The sequence below is a fragment of the Oryctolagus cuniculus genome, chromosome 9 (genome assembly GCF_964237555.1).
Source record: "Oryctolagus cuniculus chromosome 9, mOryCun1.1, whole genome shotgun sequence".
NCBI classification, from domain to species: domain Eukaryota; kingdom Metazoa; phylum Chordata; class Mammalia; order Lagomorpha; family Leporidae; genus Oryctolagus; species Oryctolagus cuniculus.
In genome coordinates this window covers 131,950,437-131,977,523 of record NC_091440.1, presented here as the reverse complement: position 1 = coordinate 131,977,523, position 27,087 = coordinate 131,950,437, and the positions used below count along the sequence as shown (strand labels likewise).

Here is a 27,087-nt window from a genome sequence, read left to right as displayed (position 1 = left end):
GACCTCGCATCCACAGAAGTGACATGCATGACAGCAGCTCCCTAAAACCCATGGCAACATTTCCCATCCTGCCTCCCACACTATCGAGTGAAAGATGTAGCAGAGTATTTGTTGAAATGAGAGCTTTCTCATTCAGAAATCACTGGAGCCAAAGTTACACACACACACGTATATTTACATATATACACTAAGCATACACACACACACTGATGCTCTCTCTCTCTCTCTCTCTCTTCCAAAATGCACAACTCAGAATGACTTCTTAGAACATGAGTGGAACATACCATGTTCTTCCACAGTCGTCCTGGACCACTCCCCCTGCTGGTATGACATCATTGTAGAAGCAGCTGCACCCAGACAAAGGGACGCACTTCATGGTGTTCTCATCCAGATAGGGTGCGCTTTCCGGGCACTTAGCGTAACAGCCTGTGTGTGAAGGTGACCCACGCTTCAGCTCCACCCACGGAAGCTCATCGGACTACACTGTACCAGCCTGCCTTAAGTGACTTAAGTGGTCCAGGACCACTTAAGTGACTTAAGTCACTTAAGTGACTGCACAAACTGAAGTAGCTAACAGCAACGCAACATCACATTCATGATGGAAATACATAGACAGACAGGATTCAGATCTTTCTGCAGTAAAACAGCAGCCCAAGTTCTAACAAGTTCTACTTGATTTAATGTTTTTTCTCTAAAGCTCATGTGAGTGATTTGCTACTTTGATGATGGGCACAATGTGGAACCTAAGACAGGCTTTGCTACATCATATGTCTCCTGAAATGGGAAGGCCGCTTCCCAATGTCCTCATTTACAAAGTAAATGAAGAAGAAACAGCAGAGTTGACACGAATGTGACCTTCGGAAAGTTCTGGAGTCATCTTGTTTGTCTGCCACATCTTTCTAAGAGATACAACATTAACCACAACGCTGTGTACATGCTAACTGGCTCCTCTGTAAGCAAGACTGTATCACATACTCTATTCTCCACCTGCATTCTCACCTGACACCATCCAATAAAAGGCATAAAGACTGCCATTAGGTCCACAATGTTCTCTCTCCCCCCTATTAGGCAGACAACTGCTACCTAGAGAAAAGGTTTCTAATGTGGAAAGATTAACATCATAGGAAAGAAAAACAACCACTCATGCATTTTTTTTCTTTTTTTTGACAGGCAGAGTGGACAGTGAGAGAGAGAGACAGAGAGAAAGGTCTTCCTTTGCCACTGGTTCACCCTCCAATGGCCGCCGCGGCCGGCACGCTGCGGCCCGCGCACCACGCTGATCCGATGGCAGGAGCCAGGAGCCAGGTGCTTCTCCTGGTCTCCCATGGGGTGCAGGGCCCAAGCACCTGGGCCATCCTCCACTGCACTCCCGGGCCACAGCAGAGAGCTGGCCTGGAAGAGGGGCAACCGGGACAGAATCCGGCGCCCCGACCGGGACTAGAACCCGGTGTGCCGGCGCCGCTAGGCAGAGGATTAGCCTAGTGAGCCGCGGCGCCGGCCACTCATGCATTTATAAAACCTAAGATACTCAACTGGGAGACAGTCACAATAGTTTACATTTTTACAGGACCAGCATCACCCGTGCTGCTTCACGGACATGGTTGAAATGCAACTCACCTTCTAGCAGTGAAGAGAACTTCTGGCCGATGACCTGATCTCTGCACGTCTTGGCAGTGACTGTGCCGCAAGGCTCGTAATGCCAGCTGCATTCCCCAGGCGCATTGTAATAGTCACAGTAGACGGCTGTCAGCAAATTACATCAAATCACTTCACTCGTGAACTGACAATTTCCACCTCTGGCATTCCAAAGCATTTTTAAAAATAATTTTGGCTGATATAAGTAACAGACCTGAAATATAGCATTCTGTCTTACTAAGTTCCCTTGGCCTTATCCAAAATTTCCGTATCAGTCAAAATGAGTCAGATGACAGGGTGTGGGTAGGTATAGCACTTCCTTTTCATGTCTCACCCCAATCTTGGAGACTGGCTGGAAATAGAAACACTAATGTTCCCTTTTGGAGATATTCTAGGCCATAGCCTAGATTCATGGTTTTAATTTTCAGGATTAAATTGGAAAGATGAAACTCTGGGTAAATTAACCTTTAAAATTATATAAATGACGGCTCCCTGGAGAGGTATCTAAAGATGTTGATATAATACAAAGCTGTGTATAATGAACAGAATAAAATGAGTATTGTCTTCAACGCTTCTCACTGATGGTATTTTTTTCTCTCACAAATCCTTGCTAAGAAGGAAAAGAGTTGACTCATTTCTAATAAGGCTATTGCATGCCACATATATCTTGCTTAACATTAAGTTCAATGTACAGCTCATTTTCAACAGGGGTGTACAAAATTTTCCTGCAAAATTCAGTGTGTGAGGGCTCAGGGATGTGTGGGAATCCTCCAACGGAGATGAGCAGTCTTTCGCTCATCTGAGTGTGAATAAGAGATGTTTCCCATCAATGTTCCACATTCCACCATCCACTCATGCAAGAACTTTTGAAATTAAAACTCAACTTGTACTATTGGGCAGATGCCATTTTTTTTTTAAAGTTAGGTGCTTTTCCCTTCATAAACAACCACAGCTAAATGATTCTAGACTGTTCTGTACACAAGGGAAGATGAGCGAACCAAACCATTTCAGTAGACCACAAGCTTTTTTTTTTCAACTTTAAAGGCAGAAAGACAGGGAGAAGTGAGAAAGAGACACACAGGCAGACAGGAATGTCCCATCCCCTGATGGAGCCAAAGCTAGGAGCCAGGATTCCACTCAGGTCTCCCCCGTGGGTGGCCGGGGCCCAAATGCTGGGGCCACCCCTGCTGCTTCCCAGGAGTGCCATCAGCAGCAAGCCAGCGGGGGACGCAGCCCAGACATCCCCAGGGAACCCTGCAGCCCAAGCTGCGCCAAGGCCCAGCACAGTAAGGACAAGGACAGAGAAGCCAGGCGTGTCACTCACGGCAGAGGTCAGGCCTCCTCCAGGAGACACAGGCACCCGCTGCGCTGCAGGCCTCGGCGTACATGGCCACGGAGGTGCAGAAGCCCTGGTACTTGCCCTCCATGTCGCAGGCGCACGCCTCCTCCACGCATGCGTTGTAGTAGGCGATGGGGTCCACCTGGGCCGGCCAGCACCGCGTGTGAGCTTGTGCGCAGCAGGCCCGGCCGCCCACCCGCCCACCGCGCCGGCCACCCCGTGCACCCACCTTGCTGTGGCAGTCCCGGAAGGTGCTGTCCCTAAGGATCTCACACTTGCGCACCGCCCAGGCCTTGCAGTAGGGGTTGGAGTCGCACGGGAAGCTGGGGGCCGCCGTGTCGGAGCACTCCTGACTCGTCTTCCAGCTGTTTCCAAACTCCAGCGCACCTGCGGCCACTGAGGAGTACCTGGTGGTGAAGTCGTCCTGCAGGTCCCCATTGTTGTTCCCGCACAGACCGCACACTTTCCCCTGGGGGGAAGAGAAAGGGACGTTTGGAAGTGAGGGGCCCCGGGGACAGAGAGAGGAGAGAGAGAAGGCAAGCAGGTGCACTGTGCGTGCAGCCTCCCGCATCTGTGTGAAATCCCAGGTCCCGGGGAACGTCAGCGCGCAGGCTGAGAGCCCATCCTGCAAGACCAGCCTGTACCAGGGAGAGGAACGGCCTTGTGGACCACAAGTAATTGGATGCGCCAGGCTCAGACTCCACATCAGAACACTCTCAGGTTCTTAGAATATTTGCTCCAAGGAATACATTTAATTCAAAGTACATGAACACCCTTGAAATCTTATCAGGGGATCAGCTCAAGCCACCCGATGTGGTTAGACTAGAAAGAAGGCCTGGGCTTGATGATGTTCACTGCTTTTCTGTTACCTCCACTGTCTGTGAACACCGTCCATTCTCTGAGAAGTCCCAGAAACCCAGCACCCACCCACCCTGCACCTGTGAACTCCTGTCTCCTCTCCAGTAACGGTGCTGCTTTGCATCCCATGAATCTTGCCTTAGGGGTATACCTACATGCCAGCGTGGGTCCAGTATCACAGACACTCTTGTATTCTTGTCCCAAATCACACTGATTCCGTTTGCAAATTTGAGAACCAAGTACAAGCCGACGGTGTGGACGGAGAATGAGTTTGGGCTCAGCGCACAGTTCTGACTGTCCGTTGTTCGGAGCGCTGTCACCTTCCCGTCTTGCAAGACAATATTCTGATCCTGTCAATGAAAAGACGGACAGCCACCTTTGCGTGCAGCTGGTCAGAGGCTGAGAGGAAACATCAGAGAAGAGAACAGGTGCTGTACCTGCAGCGCCACGATGATTTTTCTTGAGCAAGTGAGGCCGTCCTCACAGCAGGGGACGCTCTCAGTTAAGATCCGGAACGTGCCGTTTTCGCCACCACAGTAATCCTTTACAAATCGGAATTACAATAATGGTCATGAAAATCAGGGACGTGGAACTCAAGTGCGATACTTGTGGCAGCCAAATACGTCTTAAAAAGCAATGCCTTAAACGTAATTAAGCACCATCAGCTGTATTACGGAAATTCCAAAGGATGGTGACTTTACTGCAGTTATGGGTAGGTAGCCTAGCTGAGTACTCTGTGGTTAATTTATTTCAACCCAGTCCATTTCCCACTACATCTCTAAAGTCTAGAGTTATGCCAGAGTGTATAAGTATTTAAATTATCTGCTTTTACCCAGCAACTTATTTCTAGCTTCTTTTAATAGAGAGGTAAAATAATAAATAAATATAAAGCAATCCAAATTTCACCTGTTGTAGATGCTACTTGTGCAACAGCTGAATTGTATTTAATAGGTATGCATGCTGGAGCCAGGGAGAGGTCTGAAGGGGACATGTTCTGATTAGTAAAAGGAAGGGCTTGACCTCGCTCAAGCTCAGGTTCTCCTGAATCACAGGAAGGCTAGTAGCAGCCTTGCAGGAATGCAGTGAAATGTGGATTTGCTTAGCAAACAAGCACACGCGCAGCGGTAGCTGTGGTCGCTGCCGATCCGCTCCACAGTTGTGACAATGACAGCATCGAACAATCGCTGAGCACTCGGCAGGTACTGACACGGGCTCTCTGGCTTGGTATCAAGCACAGCCTATTCCAAGCCCGTTTTACAGAGACATCCACAGGTAGACAAGGATCCCTAAGGTCACACGTCTGACAAGCGGAGGCATACTCTAAGCCTGGCTTCTGGAGTCAGGGTACGTAATGTTTTATTGGCTCCTGGGAAAGATAAGGCATCTTTATTTAAAAAAAAAAAAACCTTCTTCTTCTGAAATTAAAAATTCTCCAGCACTCATCTGCAAATTCATCATAACTGAGAAGTAAATAAAGTAAATAAAATAAATAAAACAGCTGTGGTAAGACAGGTGTAACTACCTCAAGAAATGAATACTGGCAAAGGCCATCAAAGCTGTAACTCAGTCCATCGAAAGTTCTGATGTGGCCTTCCCCGTAGATGTGGCAGGTGGTCTGACATTCGTCCTGCGTGCAGTTCCAAGACCCTTTCGTGCATGTACTAACAGGAAAAGGTGAGAATGTGGTAACTGTTCCGCCTGGCATCAGGCACGCACACTGTTTTTGTAATGCCGCACAAAACGACGTGGAAAATTGTTTCAAATGCTGCAGTCCCCTTTGTATACTGCACGATGTTCATTATAAACAATGCTCTATGAAGTGGCTATTGTTAAAAAACAACGTCTCTGACTCACCCATGGAAAGGGTGCCTATTTATCGAGTTCTGTGTGATGTTTTGATAGATACATTGTGAAATGTTCCAATCAAGGTAAATATATCTATCTTTTCAAATATTTATCACTTCTCTGTGATGAAAACAAGCAAAATCCTTCCTCCCAACTCTATTTTTTAGAAAAATCTACAAGACATTACTGTCATCTACAGTTACCTTGCTGTGTCACAGAACATGAGAATCTCATTCTGAAGGACTAAAACATAGCAGCTGTTAATCAATGTTTCCCTGTCTTGCCCTCCCCAAACTTCCCCACTCTGGCTACCATCATCTTCCTCTCAACTTCCATGAGGTCAACTTGAAAAGCAGCATCTTTTCCTAACTACATATGACCATTATCTTTTTTTTTTTTTTTTGACAGGCAGAGTGGACAGTGAGAGAGACAGAGACAGAGAGAAAGGTCTTCCTTTGCCGTTGGTTCACCCTCCAATGGCCGCCACGGCTGGCGCGCTGAGGCCAGCGCACCGTGCTGATCCGATGGCAGGAGCCAGGTGCTTCTGGTCTCCCATGGAGTGCAGGGCCCAAACACTTGGGCCATCCTCCACTGCACTCCCGGGCCATAGCAGAGAGCTGGCCTGGAAGAGGGGCACCAGGGACAGAATCCGGCGCCACGACGGGGACTAGAACCCGGTGTGCCGGCGCTGCAAGGCGGAGGATTAGTCTAGTGAGCCATGGCACCGGCCCATTATCTTTTAAAGTAGTTCGAAGTATGACTTTTTTCTCATGAAAATAAGGGAGAATGTATGTGTTCTAATATCCCAAATTAAACAGTCATAATCATTTCTTATGCACCATTCATTGCAGCCAACAGAGGTGACACTTCCTTGGTCGTATTCGCGTCCTCCGAAAGAGCAAGGGCAGTCATCGGGGAAGATGCACTGCCCTTTCGAATTCCGAACCATCCCTTCGGGACAGTAGCACCCACGTTTGCAAGGCAAGTCCTCCTAGGGGATAACAGAAAGCCCCGTAAGACACTGTTCCAATCCTGTGATGTTACCAATACTGACTTGAACACTGCAGGACTTCAAAAAGTTCCTGGGAAAAATGGAATTAAAAAATAAATCTTTGGTACAAAACATTTAGAAATCCATGCATAGCTTTTTAGTTATACACATTTTCCATGAACTTTTTGAAGATTCCCCATACATTATTATACTAAATACAGTTTGGGGTCAATATCTGACGAGTTAAAATAGCACAAAAATTTAACTTGGGGACAGGCATTTGGAAAAGCCAGTTAAGCCACCACTGGGGACCTGTGCATCCCATATAGCAGTGCCTGGGTTTGAGCTCTGGCTGCACTTCCAATTCCAGTCTTGTTAACGCACAACCTGGAAGGCAGCAGATGAGGGGCTCAAGCACTGGGTCCTTGCTACCCACGTGAGAGATGTGGATGGAGTCCTGGTTGCTGGCTCACCCTGGACTACAGCAAGCACTGGGGAAAGAACCAGTGGGCGCGAGATCTCTCTCCGTCTCTGCCTTTCCAATAAGGAAATAAATAATTGAAAGAGTACCTTGACCTTCTAATTATTTCTGATGGACGTTTTAGTCTCCTTCTGCCTTAACACAAACACGTAACAAGCTGAACTCTAATACCACGTTACGTACATAGAACATGGGTATGTTCCGAGTGCTGCATGTTCTGTCGGTTCTCGTCTGTGCTTTCGGGTCACTGCAGTCTATGTACTCTGCCCCTCCAGTGCAGTTCTCTGTGCAAAACAGGAAGCTGTTGTTAGTCAAAGGCCTTGTGACCTCTTTTAGGTAAAGTAGACGGTGCAGGCTAGCACCGAGATCTCAACACTTACGTAGGCTGGAATCAACCGGACTCTGGCAAAGAAGAATCCCATCCTGGCAGACGCTGGAAATGAGGGAAAAACAAACATCTCAACATCGAACGTCAAGGACAATAAGGCCAACAAACGCAGCTGCCAGAAGATGCTTAATATACCACAAACAGTAAGACATAATATACGGTTACAGGGCTGTATAGGCAATGCTCTATGGACTTCAGAGAAAACGCCACAGGAGGGGTGGCTGGCTCTGGATGGAAGAGTAAGACTCGACCACTGCTTTGAAGATGTGAAACTGTGAGGCAGTAAAGAATGAAACATGTCCCGAGGACTCCAAGGGGTCATGCCTGGACAGAGGCAGCTGCAGAGGGGGCAGAGGTGGGGCCAGACTCGATGCCTTCAATGTCCGGCAACTTCATTTCTAGTCTTCAGGCCGCTCTCATTATTAAGGTTTCTGAGCGGGCAGGCAGCATATCACACAGTGCAGCAGCACAGGCATCACAGGCAACACGGGAACCACAGCCACCCTTAACAAGAAACGAGAGCCCAAAATACAGCAGGTCTAAGGAGACCTCACACCAGCAAGACCTTCCCTGAAGCAGAAGCAATGCCTTGTTTTCCTTGACATAACAAGTAGACACGTAAACCCCATACCATTGGTTGTCATCAATCTGGATGAGTTTGCCTGGCTGTATAACCTCATCATTGATGTAGCAGTCACACTGTGATTTCTGAACACAGCTTCCTTCATTGTTCCGGTACATTCCGTCGGGGCAGGTGCATCCATCAACGGGCACATCTTCCACATCGCAGCTCCTATCTCTCTCTGACAAGGATCGGCAAGAACTATTGCAAGCTTTCACGTTGTACTTGAAAACTAGGCCACTGGCACAAGAGAGTTCTATAGGGACAAAAACAAACAAAAAATGAATACGAATGCATCCAGGAAAATAAGCAACTTTACTTCAATATCAGGTCAACCGATAATATAGTGAATGATTCATATCAAGATTACAGGTCAACTAAAGGATGCCGGTTCGCTTTTTTCTTTATCCTTATTTTGAACTCTAAAGTGGAACTGCCACCATATGTTCAAATACTGTGGGACCAAGTCCACAAAGAAGAGAGGAAATTCATGGCTGTCATGCGATCCGTGTTCCTGGCAGGAGACAACTGCTCTGTGTGCTATGAAGGAGCAAGGTGGAGGCACTGTGAGTGTGCAGCCAGAGTGTGCACTTGGTGACGAGCACGTGTGGATGAGCAGCAGGAACACAGCCCACAGAGAGGTAATTCTATGGCTGGGAAACAGCCCACGTCAGAAGACACTATAAGTCTTTTCAAAAGGTAGAAGAACAGAAGCTGCAAGGCCAGAGACAATCAGAGGAGAGACCCTGCACAGCCCTCTTGGGGCATCTGGGCTTTAGAAGTGGAGCCAAGAGAAGTCATTGGTTCGTGTTAGACTGGAGCGTTACATGGTGCAATTCATCATATTTCCCTTTGCTTTAAAGACGACCCTGGTTGCACCATAGAAAATGGATGGGCAGGAACAAGCAGTGCATGCTGAGGGCCACTGCTATGACCCAGGAGAAAACAGCGATGGCTCCTCGAGCTAGCAAGGGGCAGGTGCGGAGATGTGAGCAGACTGGAGAGTGACGCGGGAGCAGCGTCTTACAGACGTGACAGCCACGCCTCCAATTTACTGACAAATTTTACTTGATTTTTCTCAAAATGCATTTTCAATGTGAGAATGCCATTTAAAAATGCTCTGGGGCAGGCCTTGGACTGTCGGTTCAGATGCCTGCACCCCAGTTCAGAGCACCTGGCTCCTGGCTCCTGGCTCCGCCTTCCTGCTCATGCGGACCCTGGGAAACAGAAGTGGCAGCCTAAATAGCTGGGTTTCCACTCCCTGTGTGGGAGCTTGGTTGACTTTCCAGCTCCCAGCTTGGGGCCCTCAGCTGCTGCTGGAGCGTGAGGAGTGAACCCGCAGACGGGAGCAATTCCAGACGTTCTGTGTCTGTCTCCCTGCCTCACTGCCTCTCCAATAAATTAACAATTTATAACTGTGCATCAGCAGTCAGAACATTATTTAACTTCATCTGTAATAACTGAACATAAATATACATGTATCTATAAATATGCTTATCTACTCTGGTCTTGTTTATATGTGAATATATTAAAGCAACCTAAAAGAAATTTGAGAAAGAAATCTTGAAGTAGAAACTCAAGAATTTTTTTTTTAAAAAACAGAAAAGCATTTTGAAAGAACAAGGCACAGATCGGCAAACAGGTGTGCCTCACCACACCCCCCAACACACACACACACACACAATCGCACGCACACACACACACCACACAGAGCAGCAGTGAGGAGGAGGCAGAATCAGCCATGGCTGCTGTCCTGCGTACCACACCGTCCAGTTCTCCAGCCCACGAGGTATGTCTGCTTCTCCGCACACGCCTTCACATAGTTGCCCAAAATCGTACACAGGCAGTCTTCAGTGCCTTCACAGGAGCAGGTGTACTTCTTACACTCCTTTAAAACAAAGAAAGGAATGCTTTAGGAAATTCTTCAGGACAGCTAAGCCAGGTATAGTAATTCACTTCACAACCACGCCTCTACCCTGAAAAATATTTGTCTTTGAAATATTTTTTAAATATTCAAAGTAAGAAAATAATTATTAACCCATGTGTCAAAGAACTTAGAAAAGATCAAAACTTTTTCCCATTTGGGGTTATTTTCTCATTCTGTGTATTTTTAAATGGAATATATCTAATGCTTGAAGAAATACAATGTTAAATTTAAGCATATGCTTTTATTTATTAATAGCAGGTATTATCTGAAAATGTTTACTGTCAAAATGCTTTCACTGATATAACCAAAGTATTCCCCCCAAAGAGCTGATAGGGCAGGCGTTTGGTACAGCAGTTAGGGTCCCATATCAAAGCAAACAGTTTGGATCCCCTGGTCCACCTCTGAGTCCAGCCGCATGCTAACACCCGCCCCGGAAGGCAGCAGAGAACAGCTTAAGTACCTGGGTTCCTGCCACCCACGAGGGAGACCCAGACTGCACTGCAGGCTCCCAACTTGCGTCTGGTCCCGCCCCAGTTCTTGCATCTATTTCAGGAGCGAACTAGAGGTTTTAAGATCTCTCTCTCTCTCTCTCTCTCATCAAATAATTTTTAAAATTAGAGCTACAATTTTTAATAGTTAAATAAAATTGCTTATCTTTACATTTTAAAAAGAAAGAGCTGCTCCTGCTAGGCTCCCGCATACCTCATGATAGAATTTAGGGTTCACGATTGGATGGCAGGCAGCAAAGGGGCCGCTTGAATCAAGAAGAATCCCACAGTTCTTTTCAGCAAACGTTTCTGGAAGAAAATGAGTGGGCCCTGGATTGCTATCAATAGTACACGTTTCAGCTGAGAAATGCACACTTTTAATGCCATTATGCCTTTGTTAAAACCACTGTGTTTTTATAGTGTTTGCTACAATAAATCTACTTTGTTGTCACTGTGTACAAACACAGCATGATACAAGAAACTTACACTAGAAGGCTAAATCTTTATTACCTTTGGATTTGTATTCACACAGCCTTTCTCTGAAATGCATTTCAACTTCAAAATGTATACAAAGGGCTTTCAAAAGTTCATGAAAAGCAAGAATGAAATGACAGTGCGAATACGCATGAATGGTTTGAAGTCCTCGTGTTTCTGTTGCAACAAGTTGGTCAACGAACCAATGCTGGCACCCCACGTGCCTCCCCTCCACCCTGTAAGCTGGAATCAGTCTTGCTAAGGTCACATGTGTGTCCAAGCTGGCTGTATGCAACCTGTGTAATAACACAGCTCAACTTGCTTTCATTTCAGAAATATATCATTTTGATTAATTCTCATTATACTGGTTTTTATTGCAAAACTCCCAAAATAAAATAACATGGAAAGTCCCTGAAATATGTATTGTCATGTTTACGTTAATGCTGCTACCAACTCATCTCTGATATCACAATCAGTAGATGAAACTTTCAAAACCAACTGCTAGGTAATTTTAACATATAACTGTACGCCCATCAGAATGTTTGTTTCAAAACTGTGGGTCAATTTAGGAACAAGGTAAAGCCGGCTTCTGCAGTGCCAGCATCCCATATGGGTGCCAGTTCAAGACCCAGCTGCTCCACTTCCCATTCATCTCTCTGCTATGGCCTGGGAAAGCAGTAGAAGATGGCTCAAGTCCTTGGGCCCCTGCACCTGTGTGGAAGGCCCCAAGGAAGCTCCTGGCTCCTGGTTTCAGACCAGCCCTGCTCCAGCCATTGTGACTGTTTGGGGAGTGAACCAGTGCATGGAAGATATCTCTCTCTCTCTCTCTCTCTCTCTCTCTCTCTCTCTCTCTCTCTGCCTCTGCCTTCCAAATAAATAAAATTTTTAAAATATCTGCTTAGGGGATCAGCACTGTGACAGGGTGAGTTAAAGCCTTGCCCTGCAGTGCTGGCATCTGCCAGTTCAAGTCCTGGCTGCTCCACTTCCAATCAGCTGTCTGCTAATGCACCTGGGAAATCAGGAGAGGAGAGGATGGCTCAAGTCCTTTGGTCTCTCCACCCACGTGGGAGACCTGGAAGCAGCTCCTGGCTTCGGACTGGCTCAGCTCCAGCTGTTGCAGCCATTTGGGGAGTCAACCAGCAGATTAAAGATCTCTCTCCTTCCTCTCCCTCTCCTTCCCCCCTCCCTCTCTCTCTCTCTCTCTAGCTCTTTCAAGTAAAATAAAAAATAAATCATTAAAGGAAATTCAGGAACAACTAGTTCACATCGAGTAATGAATGTGCTCAAACTTAGGTTCCACTACTTCCCTTCGTTACGAAGAAGCAAACAAAGCTGCTTGACTTTGATTCTGGGACTTGGATGGCAGCTTCACCTGGAGTCCTGATTAAGTACAGCACTGTGGTCTCCACGAGCAACAGCCCTGTTAGTGGGAATAAGAATCCCACCCACGCCCTGCATAACTTCTGTGGGAGTAAACTGAACTAGTATCTATTTGGTATTGAACTGGTATTTATAATCACCTCTTTGCTAAGGTGAAAGCCTAAGTCGAAACACACAAGTGTGGTTTCTGTGACTCCCATCTGCACTGGGCGTGGTGTCCCTGGTGCACCTCACCACATCGGTCAGGACACTGCACCAGACACAGGTGTCTCTCGCGGTGTCAATGAGCTTCATTCTTTCAAACAACAATCATTTTTCACAAGTAAGTTAAAGGAGGCAAAATAATAAACCAGGGGGTTTTAAAGTCTGCTCTAACTCCCCTGTTCTGTATTGATGGGGAACCTGCACAAGGAGGGAGAGAGCAGGTCCTGCAGAACACAATGGACAGATGCCGTTTCTGGAGTGGACTCAGCCTGCTGGTCTGCTGCTTCCTCGAAGCTCAGGGACAACAACCCCAGTATTTCGTGCGCCTGCACTACTGCCACAGCGAGCAGCATGAGCACCTGTGTCTATGCTGACACACGAGGCCGAGGTCCCCGCAGGACAGGACATCATCGCCCAGGAATTGGCAAACGCCTCCGACGTCTTCTCCAGGATGTTCTGACTTGACATGAAGTCATCCTCTGCTTTGTTGTTGTAGGAGCCACAGAGACCTGCGGACAGCAGAGAACCGAGAGTAGTGACTCCTCACTCGCACACCGTTGTGGATTCACAGCCGCACTCCAGTGCGTTGTTCAAATCAAAGGGTGGGGAAGCTTCCCGGAAGTACGTGTGGTCCATCTGCAAGCGCTAACAGTTCATGACACTTCCGATGTCATCCAGATTCCTTTTCATTTAAGTCCCAGAAGCACTGACACACCACTTGTAAGTATACTGGGTCTGCCCGGTGTGCAGGGGAAGCAGGCTCGCAGGGAGCAGCTGTGCCGGCACGTTTTTCCCATCTTGGTATGGAGACGTGAGCCCAGCAAGGAACATCTGCCTGACTTGCCGGGACCCTCCTGAGAATGAAGCTACCTGGTCACATAAAGGCCTATTGGAGAACAGTGCACTGCTCATCAACTGGCAGATCGTTGTGAGACCGCCATAATTGATTTGCTTGTAGTTGTTTGACTAATCCACGGCATGATGTGAGAATGGACTTCAAGTTCAGGCAACCTCAGAGAAGGGTTCGACCATGCCATCGATCAGAAAGACCAGTGATAAGGTACTGTGCACTTGATTTTCAAAGGGTTTGAAAATGTTTGCATTGTTAAAAAGGCCTTTTGAGGGGAAAGGATATGCACAGACAGTTCTCAGAAGAGGAAATGCAAGTGGCCCACGAATACCTGACAAGGTGTTCAGCACCATCAGCCGTCAGGGGAATGAAAATCAAAGTCACAATGAGGTATCTTACTGCAGCTAGGATGGACGGTATCAAAAAGACACAAACAACAAACCCTGGTGAGGATGTGGAGAAAGGGCAGCCCTTGCACACTGCTGCTGCAAATCAAAGTTAGTATTGCCATTAAGGAGAACAGGAGGCTCCTCAAAGACTAAAAACAGATGCACCCTATGACTCAGCTGTCCGTCTTCTGGGACATGTCTGAAGGAGGAAGTCAGAACATGAGAGAGACATCTGTATACCCATGTCTACCGCTGCTCATACAAGAATCAACACACAGAATCCACCTAGGTGCACCTACGTGGAGAAATAAAGAAAATATAATATATATACATACACACACACACAAATAGACACACACATACAAGTAGAATACTACTCAGTCAAAAAAAATTAAGTCCTGGTCTTTGAAGCAAAATGGAAGAACTAGAAGTTACTAATGTGAAATCAAAGAAGCCAGGAATGGAAAGACAAAAATACAATGTATACTCTCTCCTATGTGGAAGTTAAAAAGGAAAGTTGATCTCCACATAGAACATGGATTACTGGGAGGGGGCACTTCAAGAGGAGGGGAGGTAGGGATTTAGAGAGTGTTTGGGTAATGGGTAACAAAACACTGTCAGGTAGCAAGTTCTAGCAGAGCACAGTGGGGTGAATGCGTCACAATGACGTACTGAGTTCTGTGTAAACACTAAAGGAAATGAGCTAGTAAGCTGCAAACATTCAGGAGACATACAGCAATGGAACAGCCAGGCCAGCCTTGGGCACAGGGAGTAAATCTGCCTCTGGCCATGTGACCACCCCATAGGAGCGGCTGCTCCACATCCAATCCAGCTCCCTGCTAGCAGTGAAAGATGACCCAAGTGTTTGGGCACCTGCACCCATGGGGGAAGCTCAGATTGAGTTCGGGCCCCTGGTTTCAGCCTGGCCCTGACTAATGTAGACATGTGGGGAGTGAAGCAGCCGACAGAAGCTCTGTCTGTCTCTTGCTCTCTCTCTCCCTTCACTCCACCTTTTAAATAAATCTTTTTTAAAAAAATGAAAAACCAATTACCTGGTTTGATCTGTTTTCACTGTATACATGCATTGAAATACTTTATATGTACTCCATAAAAATTTACATGTATCTAATGTTAGGAATTAAAAAAAAAACCTTGGGGAATAGTTTCTTGATAAATAAAAGTGTGTTTATCAAGAAAAGCAAGTTGGGATTACTGCACTACAATGTAGACTGGAAGAGTAGCTTTCAATGTTTTATTTATTACTGTTATTTATTAAGAGCAGCTGGAAATGGTAATTAACTGTGTCACATTGTGCCTTGGGAATAAAAATTAATGCAGAGGACTTACCGACTGTGTCTGTGAACTGGTTGGGTGGCAGGGAGACATACAACTGCATCACAGGAACAATCTGGATTTGCATTTTTACATGAAAGTATGTTTCTACTTGATGGTACAAAGAAGAGGCTTTGAAAATCTGTATTTTATCTGTGAAAATTATTAGTATTAATAATTAATACAGTGAATGCTTTTTCATTTCTTAAGATTATTTACCACTTTAAAACATTTATTACTTTAAAACATTTAACATCTTTAAAACTGAATCAGTGAATGCAGCTAACACTTATTTTAAATGCTGTTACTGAACTTACCTGAGTAGTAATAATCTTGAATAGTAATCTTGTCATTTGTGATGGTTCCATTCTTATTGAATACATATTTGTCAACTGAAACAGACTAATATTTAAAACAATGTATTAGCTCATATTAATTTGCACTAGTAGTTATTAATGTAATATATGAACTTGAATTTCTGGGCCTTAAAAACATGCTTAATTGTACAGGATTAATGTATGAATACATAACATGTAGACTATGTTTAAAGCTCACACTGGCCCTGTGCTGCACGCTGGGACGAACTCACCACCCCTCATTTACAGAGGAGGAAAGTGAAACCCAAGGAGGGACTGTCGGTTTTTAAGTGCCAAACCCCAGGGCACCGTTTTCCCTACTCACTTGGTACTGACTCAGTACTGACTCAATCTGTCAGATTCTAAAGGGACGCCACTGCCTTCTTTCCTGACAGTCCTCGGAGTTCAAGGACTTGGTGAACAGGAGCAGGTGTATGGCGCAGCCGTTGTGACCCCCGTGTCCACTCTCAGAGCGCCCGCGGTGGAGGCCCACCTCCAGCTCCCAAGCCAGCTTCTTGCTGATGGCACCCTGGGTGAGCAGCTGAGTCCCTGCCGCTGACACCAGGAACCTGATCCTGTTCCTGCCACCAGCGCTGGCCACTGGAGGCATGTGAGAGTGAAGCAATAAATGGGATATCTGTGTGTGTGTGTGTGTGTGTGTGTCTCCCTCTCCTACTTTGTATCTCATACAACCAGAAAAAAACAACTCAGTGAGTACACAGGTTAAGCATCTTACTGTACACCGATGGCAAGAGTCACACACTTCCAGATCCTTGCAACTATTCGTCTCTCCCAGAGATTCGATCTAGGCTTTATTTATGCTTTTAGCTTACTTAACAAAGCCTCTTTTCTTTAAACTCAAAAATTCTGGATTTATGAAATAATCGACTTGATGTGACATTGAAAAAAGACCTTAAGAAGCTGATGACTTACGGAATTCAAGGCTAGTGTGACGCTGTTTAAGCACGATCCTGTCTGCCCACTGGGACACGGCTGAAGCTCAATGCTGACAGACCAATCGTTATCCTGTTAAGAAAAGTGCATTTCATTATTCATTGAAATGTTAAATGTTTTAGGATATTACCATATAATTCATTCCTAATATGTGTCTGGATTTTAAGTGTCCACAATGCCTACACACAATCGGGCTGCTCTGAGAAGGTGGCCCAATGCAGTCCACCCTGGACTGCACTCAGCAATGGGCAAGCGATTTACACACAGTCCGAGTTCTCCGCAGTGTACAACTGATGGTCCCCACAGTCACCGTCTTCTTCTTTTATCTCTACTGTCTTCTCCTCAAGGGAACGGTGGAGTGACTAGCAGGAATTAGGGGTAACGGCCTGTCGACTCTCTGAGTAGCCATCCTTGTCTGTTCCAATCCAATGTGAGAGGCATTAGTTGCACAAGGTTACTCTAAGTCCTGTCAAAGCACGACTTCCCAGCCTCATCCCCAGATCCAGGACTCTAATTCCAAGGATTCTGCGCATTTCCCTCTCATTTGCTCCACCCCCATCTCCAAATGTGGATTAGGAGATGAGCATGGGGCGGGCACTGCGGCACAGAACGTCAGATGCTGCCTGGATGCCGGTATGCCATATCGGAGTGTCTGGCTCCACTCCACATGCCAGCTCCCTGCTACCGTATGCTCTGGGGGCAGCAGGTGACAGCTCAAGCATCTGGCTCTTGTCACTTATCCGGGAGATCCAGGCAGAGTTCCTGGCTCTCCGCTTCAGCCTGACCCAGCCCTGGCTGTCTGAGGCTTTTGGGGAATTGAACCAGCAGGTGGGAGATCTCTCTTTACTCCCCCCTTCATTGTTGTTTGCTCTCTCTCAAATAAAAACTTATTAAAAATATTGTTTAAGGAAAAAGAGGGGAGGATTTAAAGAAGGAAAAATAGATTACACTGGGGTACAGTCAGGAAGCTGTAACTTGGAAACCTGATTGTTAGTGGCGACTCCATTTTACATTTGACAAGAACTCATCCTGCTTTTCTCACTCCAGGATTGACCAAATCTGCTTCTCATTTCTCATCAGAAAGAGGAAATAAAAAATTGTTTATTCTCATGCTAACCAAAGACACAAACTATAAAATGGAACCACCTTTATAACTGAAATTCGGATTATTTAAAATTTTAGGTCTGAAATGAATCTAAATGTAAGGCTAGCCTCATATTAGAACCAATTGATTCTAAAAATACAAAGTAATGATGAATGGGGAAGATGCTTCATGGGGGGCAGCAGACTGTCTTGCTTGAAGTAGGAGTCGGACACAGGAAAACTAAAGGAGAAGAATGAATTAATTTTCCAGCAAACTCAGGATTACTAGTGAATGAAGAGGATTTTGTTCATTTTTGTCTTTCCTTCTTTTTTTTTTTTTTTTTTTTGTTTTGTTTTGTTTTCTTTGTGGCAAGAACTTTCCAGGGAGCCTAGGCAATACTGATCCAATACCAAGAACTCTATCAAAGTCAGTATCTGGCAGAAATAGGTAACCTCTAATTGACAGGTTATTTGCTTCTTATTTCTTTAAATGATAATTCAACGTGCAGATTGCATTTGAGGTTGGTTGGGAAATAGTTTGGCGCCTCTAACAGTTTTCTCCAGGGTGATCAAGCAAGTACATACATGAATGGCCAAGAAGTGACAGTTGCCGGGATGGCTGTACTTGTTATTGTCAAAGGTGGTGAATAAACTTCCTTCCACCTTACATCTCCCGGGACACGAAGCCTCAGTGCAGGACCATTTTGCATCCTGGCACGTGCTGTTTCAATGAAAGGAGACATCAAGGTCATCAATCAGATTTTCTTGATGGAGAACATAAACAGCAGGACACCGAAAAACCACAGCTAAGCTCTGACTAAACTCTGACTGTCTTCATTCCCCACCCAACAGCCCAGCTCTGATAAGACATCTGACTTAGGGCGCTGTCCTGATATTTTAAAAGATGTGGATTCCACTGATCACAATGGTAACTTCTACATGAATTAAAGATATGAAAACATGGAGGGGCGGCAGCTGTGGGACGAGGGCTAAGCCTCCACTCGCCACACCAGCATCCTGTGTCGCAGCACCAGTTCATGTCCCTGCTACTCCACCACCAGCGCAGCGTCATGCAAACGCACACGGGAAGGCAGGAGAAGATGGCCCAAGTACTCGGGTCTCTCATACCCACGTGGGACACCCGGCTGCAATGTCTGGCTCAGACCTGCTCCCGAACTGGCTGCTGTTTGGGGAGCAAACCAGCGGATGGAAAATCTCTCCCTTTCTCTCTTATACTCTGCCTTTCAAATATATAAATGTATCTTGTAAAAAATAAATAAACTTGTAAGATGGATTTGAATAGGTTATTTAAATGGATCACATTTCATTGTTAATATTAAAGTATCTGCTACAAGCCACACACACTGTCGACTTACACTGCCCAGTAGCATACAGAGACACATAACCACGGGGCTTCTAAAATGCGGCCTTTCCAAAATGAGGTCTGCCGTGAATGTCAAGTGCACACAGACTTTGAGAAATCAACATGAAAAAACATCACATAATCTTTTATTCTATATTAATTTCATATCTAAATAATATTTTGAATATATCAGATTCTATAAAATACAGGATTAAAGTTAATTCCAACTATTTCTTTTTACTTTTTAAAAGTGTGTCAGCTAAAGAATGCACATTTGCATATGAGAATCACATGTATGACTCATACTGTATTTCTCTTGGGCAGCAGTGTTACAGACATCCAGTAAATCGTAGCTAATGATATTCATAGTTGTTAAGAATATGCTGCTATTACACTACCAAAACATGCCCTATTTATAAATATTACAGCAGATTTTTTTTTCATGAGGATTGCTTCTCCACAGGTACGTTACACATTTCTAGAAAATTCCTTGGTAGTCTTAAAGAAACTTGGACTTTCAGAGGAAACATACGAAGAAATAGGGAATCTTCACTGCTCAGTGCCTCAATGCTGAACTCAAATGGAAGGCTCAAACTGGGGCAGGCGTTGAGGCACAACAGGCTAAGCCACACTCAGGACATCTGTATCCTGTATCACAGTGCCTGGTTAGGTCCTGGTTGCTGTTTCCGTCCAAGCTTCTTGCCAATTCACCTGGCACACAGCAAATGATGGCCCAAGAACTTGGGTTCCTGCCACCCATGGGGAAGTCCAAATGGATTCTTGGATTCTGCCTGGTCCAGATACTCTCTTTCTCCCCTCTCCCTACCCCCCTCACCCTCTCCTCCACTTCCTCCATCACCCCCTCTCTGTCACTCTGCCTTTCAAAATAAATAAATAAATCATTAAAACAAAAAGAAGGCTCAAGTTGACTATGCAATAAAGAAATAATCTACACTAACTTTTGGCACATTAAAATTCACTCTAGATTAAATCTACTATTTATCTTCACCAATGTAGTTGCATAGAAAAGTTATTTGAAAAGCATTCACTTATTTCTTATTGCACATTTTATTCAATGTTTGGGCAGAATGGGCATCATTATTATCTCATTATTATAAGCAAAGCCTTGTATTTGTTTTGCTTATGTTTGCAACTACCAAGTGATTTGCTATTCAAACCATTATTTCCATTAGTGGATAGCATTAATTTTAAAGACAAAGAGAAAATCCAACTACCTTAAAACAAAAAAGCACTCTAACTGTACCTTTATAAAAAAAATATAAAAGATCAACAACAAAGAAAGTTGCATTTTCTTTGTTGTTGATCTTTTATATTTGAAGTTTATCTTAAACCCTCACAAACTTTTTCAAGTGAGATAAAAGTACAAACAAGATTTCAGCATCTTTCTTTTTTTTTTTTCTTTTTTGACAGGCAGAGTGGACAGTGAGAGAGAGAGACAGAGAGAAAGGTCTTCCTTTGCCATTGGTTCACCCTCCAATGGCCACCGCAGCCCGCGCACCGCGCTGATCCGAAGGCAGGAGCCAGGTACTTATCCTGGTCTCCCATGGGGTACAGGGCCCAAGCACCTGGGCCATCCTCCACTGCACTCCCTGGCCACAGCAGAGAGCTGGCCTGGAAGAGGGGCAACCGGGACAGAATCCGGCGCCCCAACCGAGACTAGAACCCGGTGTGCTGGCGCTGCAAGGCGGAGGATTAGCCTAGTGAGCCGCGGCGCCGGCCCGATTCCAGCCTCTTTCATGCAATGTGGACAGAAAGCTCACACGTACCACTGAGAGCCACAGGGACCATCTCGGACTTCTCCTGACTGATACACTATCCCACTGGATTCGCAGGGACAGTCAGCCTTCAAGACACAACTTGCTTTTTCTCCAATGTCATCCAACAGATAACCTGGTCAACATCATATAAAGTGAGTCTCGAAAGCAGGTAAACGTGAGAAGGGGTCCCCAGGGCTGCCCAATCACTCCCCCGAGCTCTTTAAGTGTATACATGCCCACAAAATGCTGACTCCACCTGTAAGCGATCCCTCCTCCCTTGAGAAGCACCACAAGCAGCGACCACCAGTTTCTGACCCTGAGCTACTGCTCCTTGGAGCACATTACCACCGAGCTCAACAGTGGACTAGCACACATTCTGAGAAGTAGCGGAGCCTTCAGGCCCCACAGAGATAAGACAGAAAGCAGCTCTGAGAGTCTCTCCCAGCCTCCCCTCCAAAGAGAAGGACAGACTGATGACAGCTGAAACGTTGGAGCATCTTGTTGCAAATCGGATCCCCGAGTTTCAGTGTAATATTCTCACAGCCGTGTTACCTTCTGGGCAGGTGCAGCCACTCACACATTCACTGTCCTGGAAAGGAGCCACATTAGAACAAGTGGCAGGATTTGAGAGTCCACATTCCTTGTAGATAAGGTTTTCTGGGCAAGTAGGCTTTTCTGGAGAAATGCAGAAATAAGTATGTACAGAAATTAGAGAAAAATTCACGTGACAGATGCACAGCATTCCGGCGAAGAGCTTCTCAAATGAGAACCTGCGCACCTGATTTTCAACATGTCAGTCTTTAAAGATAATACAATTAGGACAACTTCTCACCCACAATTTCATAATAACATATTTAATTTTGAGATCTACATTGTACATTATTTACCTGAGTTATACAACTTGCATTATAAGGACCAAGCCTAAGTAGAAAGTGTATTATTATTTGTACAAAGCTCATATTTATATTTTATTACTCTATCTGAAAGAAAATCATAGTGCTATTAGTACACTTTTGATAAATTTTGTCAGTGAACTTTTACAGAAAGTACTCTTTTTTCCCCCATGAATTTCACTGACTGTACTAACAACAAAATTTCTAATTAAGATCATAACACTGGGGTCGGTATTGTGGCACAGCAGATTAAGCCACCACCGGAGACACCAGCATTCCAGATGGGTGCTGATTCAAGACTCTGCTGCTCCACTTCTGATCCAGCTTCCTGCAATTATGCCTGGGAAAGCAGCAGAATAACACCCATGTCCTTGAGCCCCCGCACCCATGTGGAAGACTCAGAAGAAGCCCCTGGAATCAGCCCACACCAGCCCTGGCTGCTGTGGCCACTTGGGGAGTGAACAGCAAATGAAGATTTCTCTCTCTCTCTCCCTCTCTCTTTTACTCTGTCTTCCAAATAAATGAATAAATCTTTCTACAAAAATCATAACGCCAAGCATTGCAAATTGTGGCAAGTCTTGTCACCATTACAAGTCTCAGTTTCCCCAAAAGCTCATGTCAGAGTCAAGATTTCATCATCTGCAAGATCCCTACCAAGGTCTGGAATCATTTAGGACGAGTATTTTGAAATGCAGCTTAATTTAAAGTGCTTAGGCAATCTACTCATTGGTAAGTTATGATCAAATTAAAAACCCACCACAAACCACGTCGGGATCCTCTCGCCAGCTTTCAAAAACACCGGGCCCATCCGAGGTACAGAGGCGGGACAGTTCCGAGTAGGTGCCACAGGGAGACTGCCCCTTCCCGCTGCTGCAGAACTCATCGACGCAGACGGCTTTGTAGTCCCCTGCCAGGGCGGCAACCTTCCCACACTTCTCGAAGTAGGTTCCAATGATGCTGTTGCAGTGCTGCAAATCAAAGACCAGGGAAAAGGGGAAGAGAAAACCAGAAGACCATGTGGTTGTGTTCTGCATCTGCATAAAATCCTGTGGCTTTGGCAGAGAGTTGTGGGACACTGGATGCTTGGAAATATTTTTAGTTTGTAAAATTGCTAAGAAGAATTCCTCACGCCTGCCTTTTGCATTGTGATACAGTGACTTCAGAAACTGTTGCACCTAACCTTATGCAAAGTGACTCTAATGGAGACAAGAATTTTGGAACTTGAGAAAATGAAAGGCTGAGAGGACACTGGTCAGTGCCAGGGATTCGGGCAGAACTAACAGCGTTACTGCACAGAAGGCATGTTGTCAGCTGTTGCTCTGCTTCTGTTCGATGAGCATAATATCATGAAATGCGGTGGGGCCCATGCTCTGCAAACAAACATAGATGAGGGCTTTAAAACAATCACGGAAAACCTGCAATATGATTACAAAAAAACTATGCAGGATTTAAAAAAAATGCGTTAAAATAAATTTATCTTTTAATTGACTTTTCTATGAATGATGAAATATCCTATTTACTTCATATCAGTAAGAGTATTACTGAATCTTACAAGTTCAAATTTCAGTATATTTTAACTAACACATCCCTGTTCTCTGTTCTAACAAAAGTTACTGCTAAAGGTTTAATTTGCATCAATTAAGAATAGGAAAGCTGATACAATTCTCTGAGAGGTAAAAAAATAAAGGAAATAAGATCTTCCAAGATTACTTTATCCATTATCCATTATGCATCTTTCTCAGTAGATGATATGCTCCTTTGTGCTAGAAATGCAGCTGTCTAGGTTCTGGGCTGAACAAAATGTCTTGTACCTTTGTTGGCCATTGGTATAGATGCAGTAGTTTGAGTGTAAATTTTTCTATTAATCAGATAATATTTCTGAACAACTGGGAGTTGTGATAAGAACATTAAGAAGTTCTCAAAAACAAATTCTTGAACTACAGAAATCCTTAATGGACAAGATAGAAAATCTCTCTCGTGAAAATGAAATATTAAGGAGGAATCAAACTGAAATGAAACAACTAGTAGAATATAACCCTACCATTCAACCCAGCCATCCCACTCCTTGGAATTTACCCAAAGGAAATTAAATTGGCAAACAAAAAAGCAGTCTGCACATTAATGTTTATTGCAGCTCAATTCACAATAGCTAAGACCTGGAACCAACCCAAATGCCCATCAACAGAAGACTGGATAAAGAAATTATGGGACATGTACTCTATAGAATACTATACAGCAGTCAAAAACAACGAAACCTGGTTATTTGCAACAAGATAGAGGAATTTGGAAAACATCATGCTGAGTGAATTAAGCCAGTCCCAAAGGGACAAATATCGTATGTTTTCCCTGATCGGTGACAACTAACTGAGCACCAAAGGGGAAACTTGTTGAAGTGAAATGGACACTATGAGAAACAGTGACTTGATCAGCTCTTGTCCTGACTGTTGATGTACAATGTAATACTTTATCCATTTTAGTCTTTTTTTTTTGTTCTAGTATCATTGGTTGAACTCTAATTAACACACAATTATTCTTAGGTATTTAAATTTAACTGAAAAGTGATCCCTGTTAGGAATTTGGAAAACATTATGCTGAGTGAAATAAGCCAATCCCAATGGGACAAATACCACATGTTCTCCCTGATAGGTGACAACTAACTGAGCACCAAAAAGGAAACCTGTTAAAGTGAAATGAACACTATGAGAAACGGTGACTTGATCAGCCCTCACCCTGACTGTTGATGAGCAGCTTAATATGTTATCCCTCTTAGTATTTTTTTGTTTGTTCTACTTAATACTTTTGGTTGAATACTGTAATCAATACACAATTCTTCTTAAATGCTGAAACTTAACTGAAAAGTGATCGCTGTTAAATATAAGAGTGGGAATGAGAGAGGGAAGAGAGGTGCAATTCAGGACATGCTCAAGCAGACTTACCTCAAACAGTAGAGTTAGAAACATACCAGGGGATTCCAATTCAATCCCATCAAGGTGGCATGTACCAATGCCATCTCACTAGTCCCAGTGATCAATTTCTGTTCACAATTGATCATAATGATAGGACTAAGAACCAAAGGGATCACATAAACAAGAATAGTGTCTGCAAATACTAGCTGATAGACTAAAAAGGGAGAGAACGATCCAACATGGGAAGTGAGATGCACAGCAGACCCATAGAATGGCAGATGTCCTAAACAGCACTCTGGCCTCAGAATCAGCCCTTAAGGCATGCGGATCTGGCTGAAAAGCCCGTGAGAGTATTTCAGGCATGGAAAGCCAAGACACTCTGGGGAAAAAAAAAAAAAAAACACCACCTAAATGAAAGATCTCCGCGAGTGAGATGAGTGAGATCCCAGCAGAAGGAATGGGTCATCAAAGAAGGAGGTACCTTTCTCTGAAGGGAGGAGAGAACTTCCACTTTGACCATGGCCTTGTCTAAACATGATCAGAGTCGGTGAACTCAGGTGGCTTCCATAGCCTTGGCAACTCATGACAAGATCCTAGGGTGATTACTGATGCCATAAACAAGAGTGTCAATTTGTTAAGTCAACAACAGGAGTCACTGTGCACTTATTCCTCATGTAGGATCTCTGTCCTTAGTGTGCTGTACATTGAGATTTAATGCTATAACTAGTACTCAAACAGTATTTTTCAGTTTATGTTTCTGTGTGGGAGCAAACTGTTTAAATCTTTACTTAATGTATGCTAAACTGATCTTCTGTATATAAAGAGAATCGAAAGTGAATCTTGATGTGAATGGAAGGGGAGAGGGAGTGGGAAAGGGGAGGGTTGCAGGTGGGAGGGACGTTATGGGGGGAAGCCATTGTAATCCATAAGCTGTACTTTGGAAACTTATATTCATTAAATAAAAGTTAAAAAAAAAAGCTACGCTTTATAACATGTATGCTGCTGGTTCTTTCTGCCTTTCTGTTCTGCTATGGCATAGCTAAGACACACTTAGCTACAATGCCACTGACATGCTATTTGAACCCACCAGCTAGTAGAATCATGACCCAAATAAATTTCTCTTCCTTATACATTGAAAAAAAATCACTATCAGATACTTCCTCATACCTATTAGGATAACTAATATCAAAACCAGAAGTTAACACATGTTGGCAAGGGTGTGAAAAAAGAGAGAACCCTAGTATAATGTTGTTGGGAATGCAGAATGGTACAGCCATTTTGGACAACAGTGTGCAGGTTCCGAAAGAAACTCAGAACAGAACAGAACTGCCTTATGACCCAGTGATGCCTTCTCCAGGAGATCTCCAATGAAATGAAACCACCACCTGCTCAAGACCTCCACACTCCGTGTTAGGAACAACGGCTAACAAATGCAAACAAGCTAAACGTCCATTAGCAGACAAAAGGACACAGCATTCACACAGAGATAGAAATACTGCATGGTCTCACTTATATGTGGAATACTTTTTTAAAAAAATCATTCAAATGTATAGGAACAGAACAAAACAGCATTCAGAAGGGCTGGTTGAGGTGTGGGGTGGAAGGTACACAGAGAAGTAAATCGTAGGGTACAAAGTAGCATCTGTGTAGAAGACACAAGTCTAGAGACCTAATACAGAACATGACCATGAGTAATAAAATCATACTGTATGTGGGAGTCATGACAAAGGAGTAGTTCTAGCTGTATCGCCCTCCCCCCAACATACACACATGCACACACACACACACACACACAGGTAACTATATAAGATGATGGATATGTTGATTTACCTTACTACAGTCACCATATTACTGTCTACATACATCCCATGTCATATTGTATACCTTAAATACACATAATAAAATTTATTTTTACACAAAGAAACCAAGGTGAATACAGCCAAAATTTGCGACCAGAGGAAATAACAACTTCTTACCTGGACTCCATCGTCACAAACTTCTAAGCTTTTACTAACAGCACTGGGGCAATCGCCAGGAATTTTGCTACTGGCAATTTGCTCATTGATGTCTTGCCCTTCAAAAGAAAGCATGAATTTATTCAGGCCACCGATCACGGATGCACATTATTTTCAAGCGACTTACAGACTTGGCAACATTAATATGCTTTTCACTTAAAAACTTCATATTCTTCAAGCAAATGTGAATTTTATTAGAGTTATCACAACATCAGAGATGACTTGTTAATTTTTTTGCAAGCAATTTTCTTAGGCATACTCCATTGCAATCTTACCTGTTGTGCTGTTGAAGTCACCACAAAGACCACAGGTTGGATACTGCTTGTGAAGTGTGAGCTTTTAAAAAACAAAATCACATTTATATGTTAATAAAGCATTGAAAATATCTCCTGGCAAAGTTCTTCCAAACCAAAGGACAGTGCACTCTCAAATTTAATCCTTCTAAGTGGATGACTTGGGGGTCCTTATTTAAAGGAACTGGCTTAGTTTGTGTGGGCTCCGCCTCACTCACCAGATGTCTTATGTGGGTTATTCAT

General features: G+C 44.3%; 2 protein-coding genes across 2 annotated transcripts in view; both read right to left on the bottom strand.

Moving 5' to 3' along the window:
- The window catches only part of LOC127482787 (mucin-19), a 100,383-nt gene extending 98,492 nt beyond the window's left edge, over nucleotides 1-1,891 (bottom strand). The window contains exons 1-2 of the mRNA XM_070049665.1: nucleotides 1,618-1,891; nucleotides 285-426 (exon numbers count right to left, since the gene is read on the bottom strand). Coding sequence (XP_069905766.1) covers nucleotides 285-376 — 92 coding nt within the window. The 5' untranslated portion in view covers nucleotides 377-426; nucleotides 1,618-1,891. The remainder of the gene's footprint in view (nucleotides 1-284; nucleotides 427-1,617) is intronic.
- Nucleotides 1,562-27,087, bottom strand: LOC103348982 (mucin-19). The gene is made up of 22 exons (XM_051849965.2): nucleotides 27,063-27,087; nucleotides 26,513-26,610; nucleotides 22,388-22,598; nucleotides 21,290-21,412; nucleotides 20,747-20,870; nucleotides 18,182-18,317; nucleotides 16,493-16,585; nucleotides 15,521-15,605; nucleotides 15,219-15,356; nucleotides 12,992-13,141; nucleotides 10,789-10,883; nucleotides 9,921-10,047; nucleotides 8,169-8,415; nucleotides 7,530-7,582; nucleotides 7,333-7,433; nucleotides 6,517-6,668; nucleotides 5,355-5,493; nucleotides 4,270-4,374; nucleotides 3,988-4,182; nucleotides 3,204-3,443; nucleotides 2,960-3,116; nucleotides 1,562-1,743 (listed from the first exon to the last, which is right to left on the bottom strand). The coding sequence occupies exons 1-22, from the start codon at nucleotides 27,085-27,087 to the stop codon at nucleotides 1,562-1,564; spliced, it is 2,976 nt and encodes a 991-aa protein (XP_051705925.2).

Bases quoted from the DNA above. Each gene is read 5' to 3' on its own strand.
- LOC103348982 (XM_051849965.2), bottom strand. From the start codon at position 27,087: ATGAATAACCCACATAAGACATCTG. The intron at 15,606-16,492 runs GTAAGTCATCAG...TTTAAATATTAG, and splicing joins TCACACTAGCCTTGAATTCC to TCTGTTTCAGTTGACAAATA. The intron at 15,357-15,520 runs GTAAGTTCAGTA...TAATTTTCACAG, and splicing joins TCAAGATTATTACTACTCAG to ATAAAATACAGATTTTCAAA.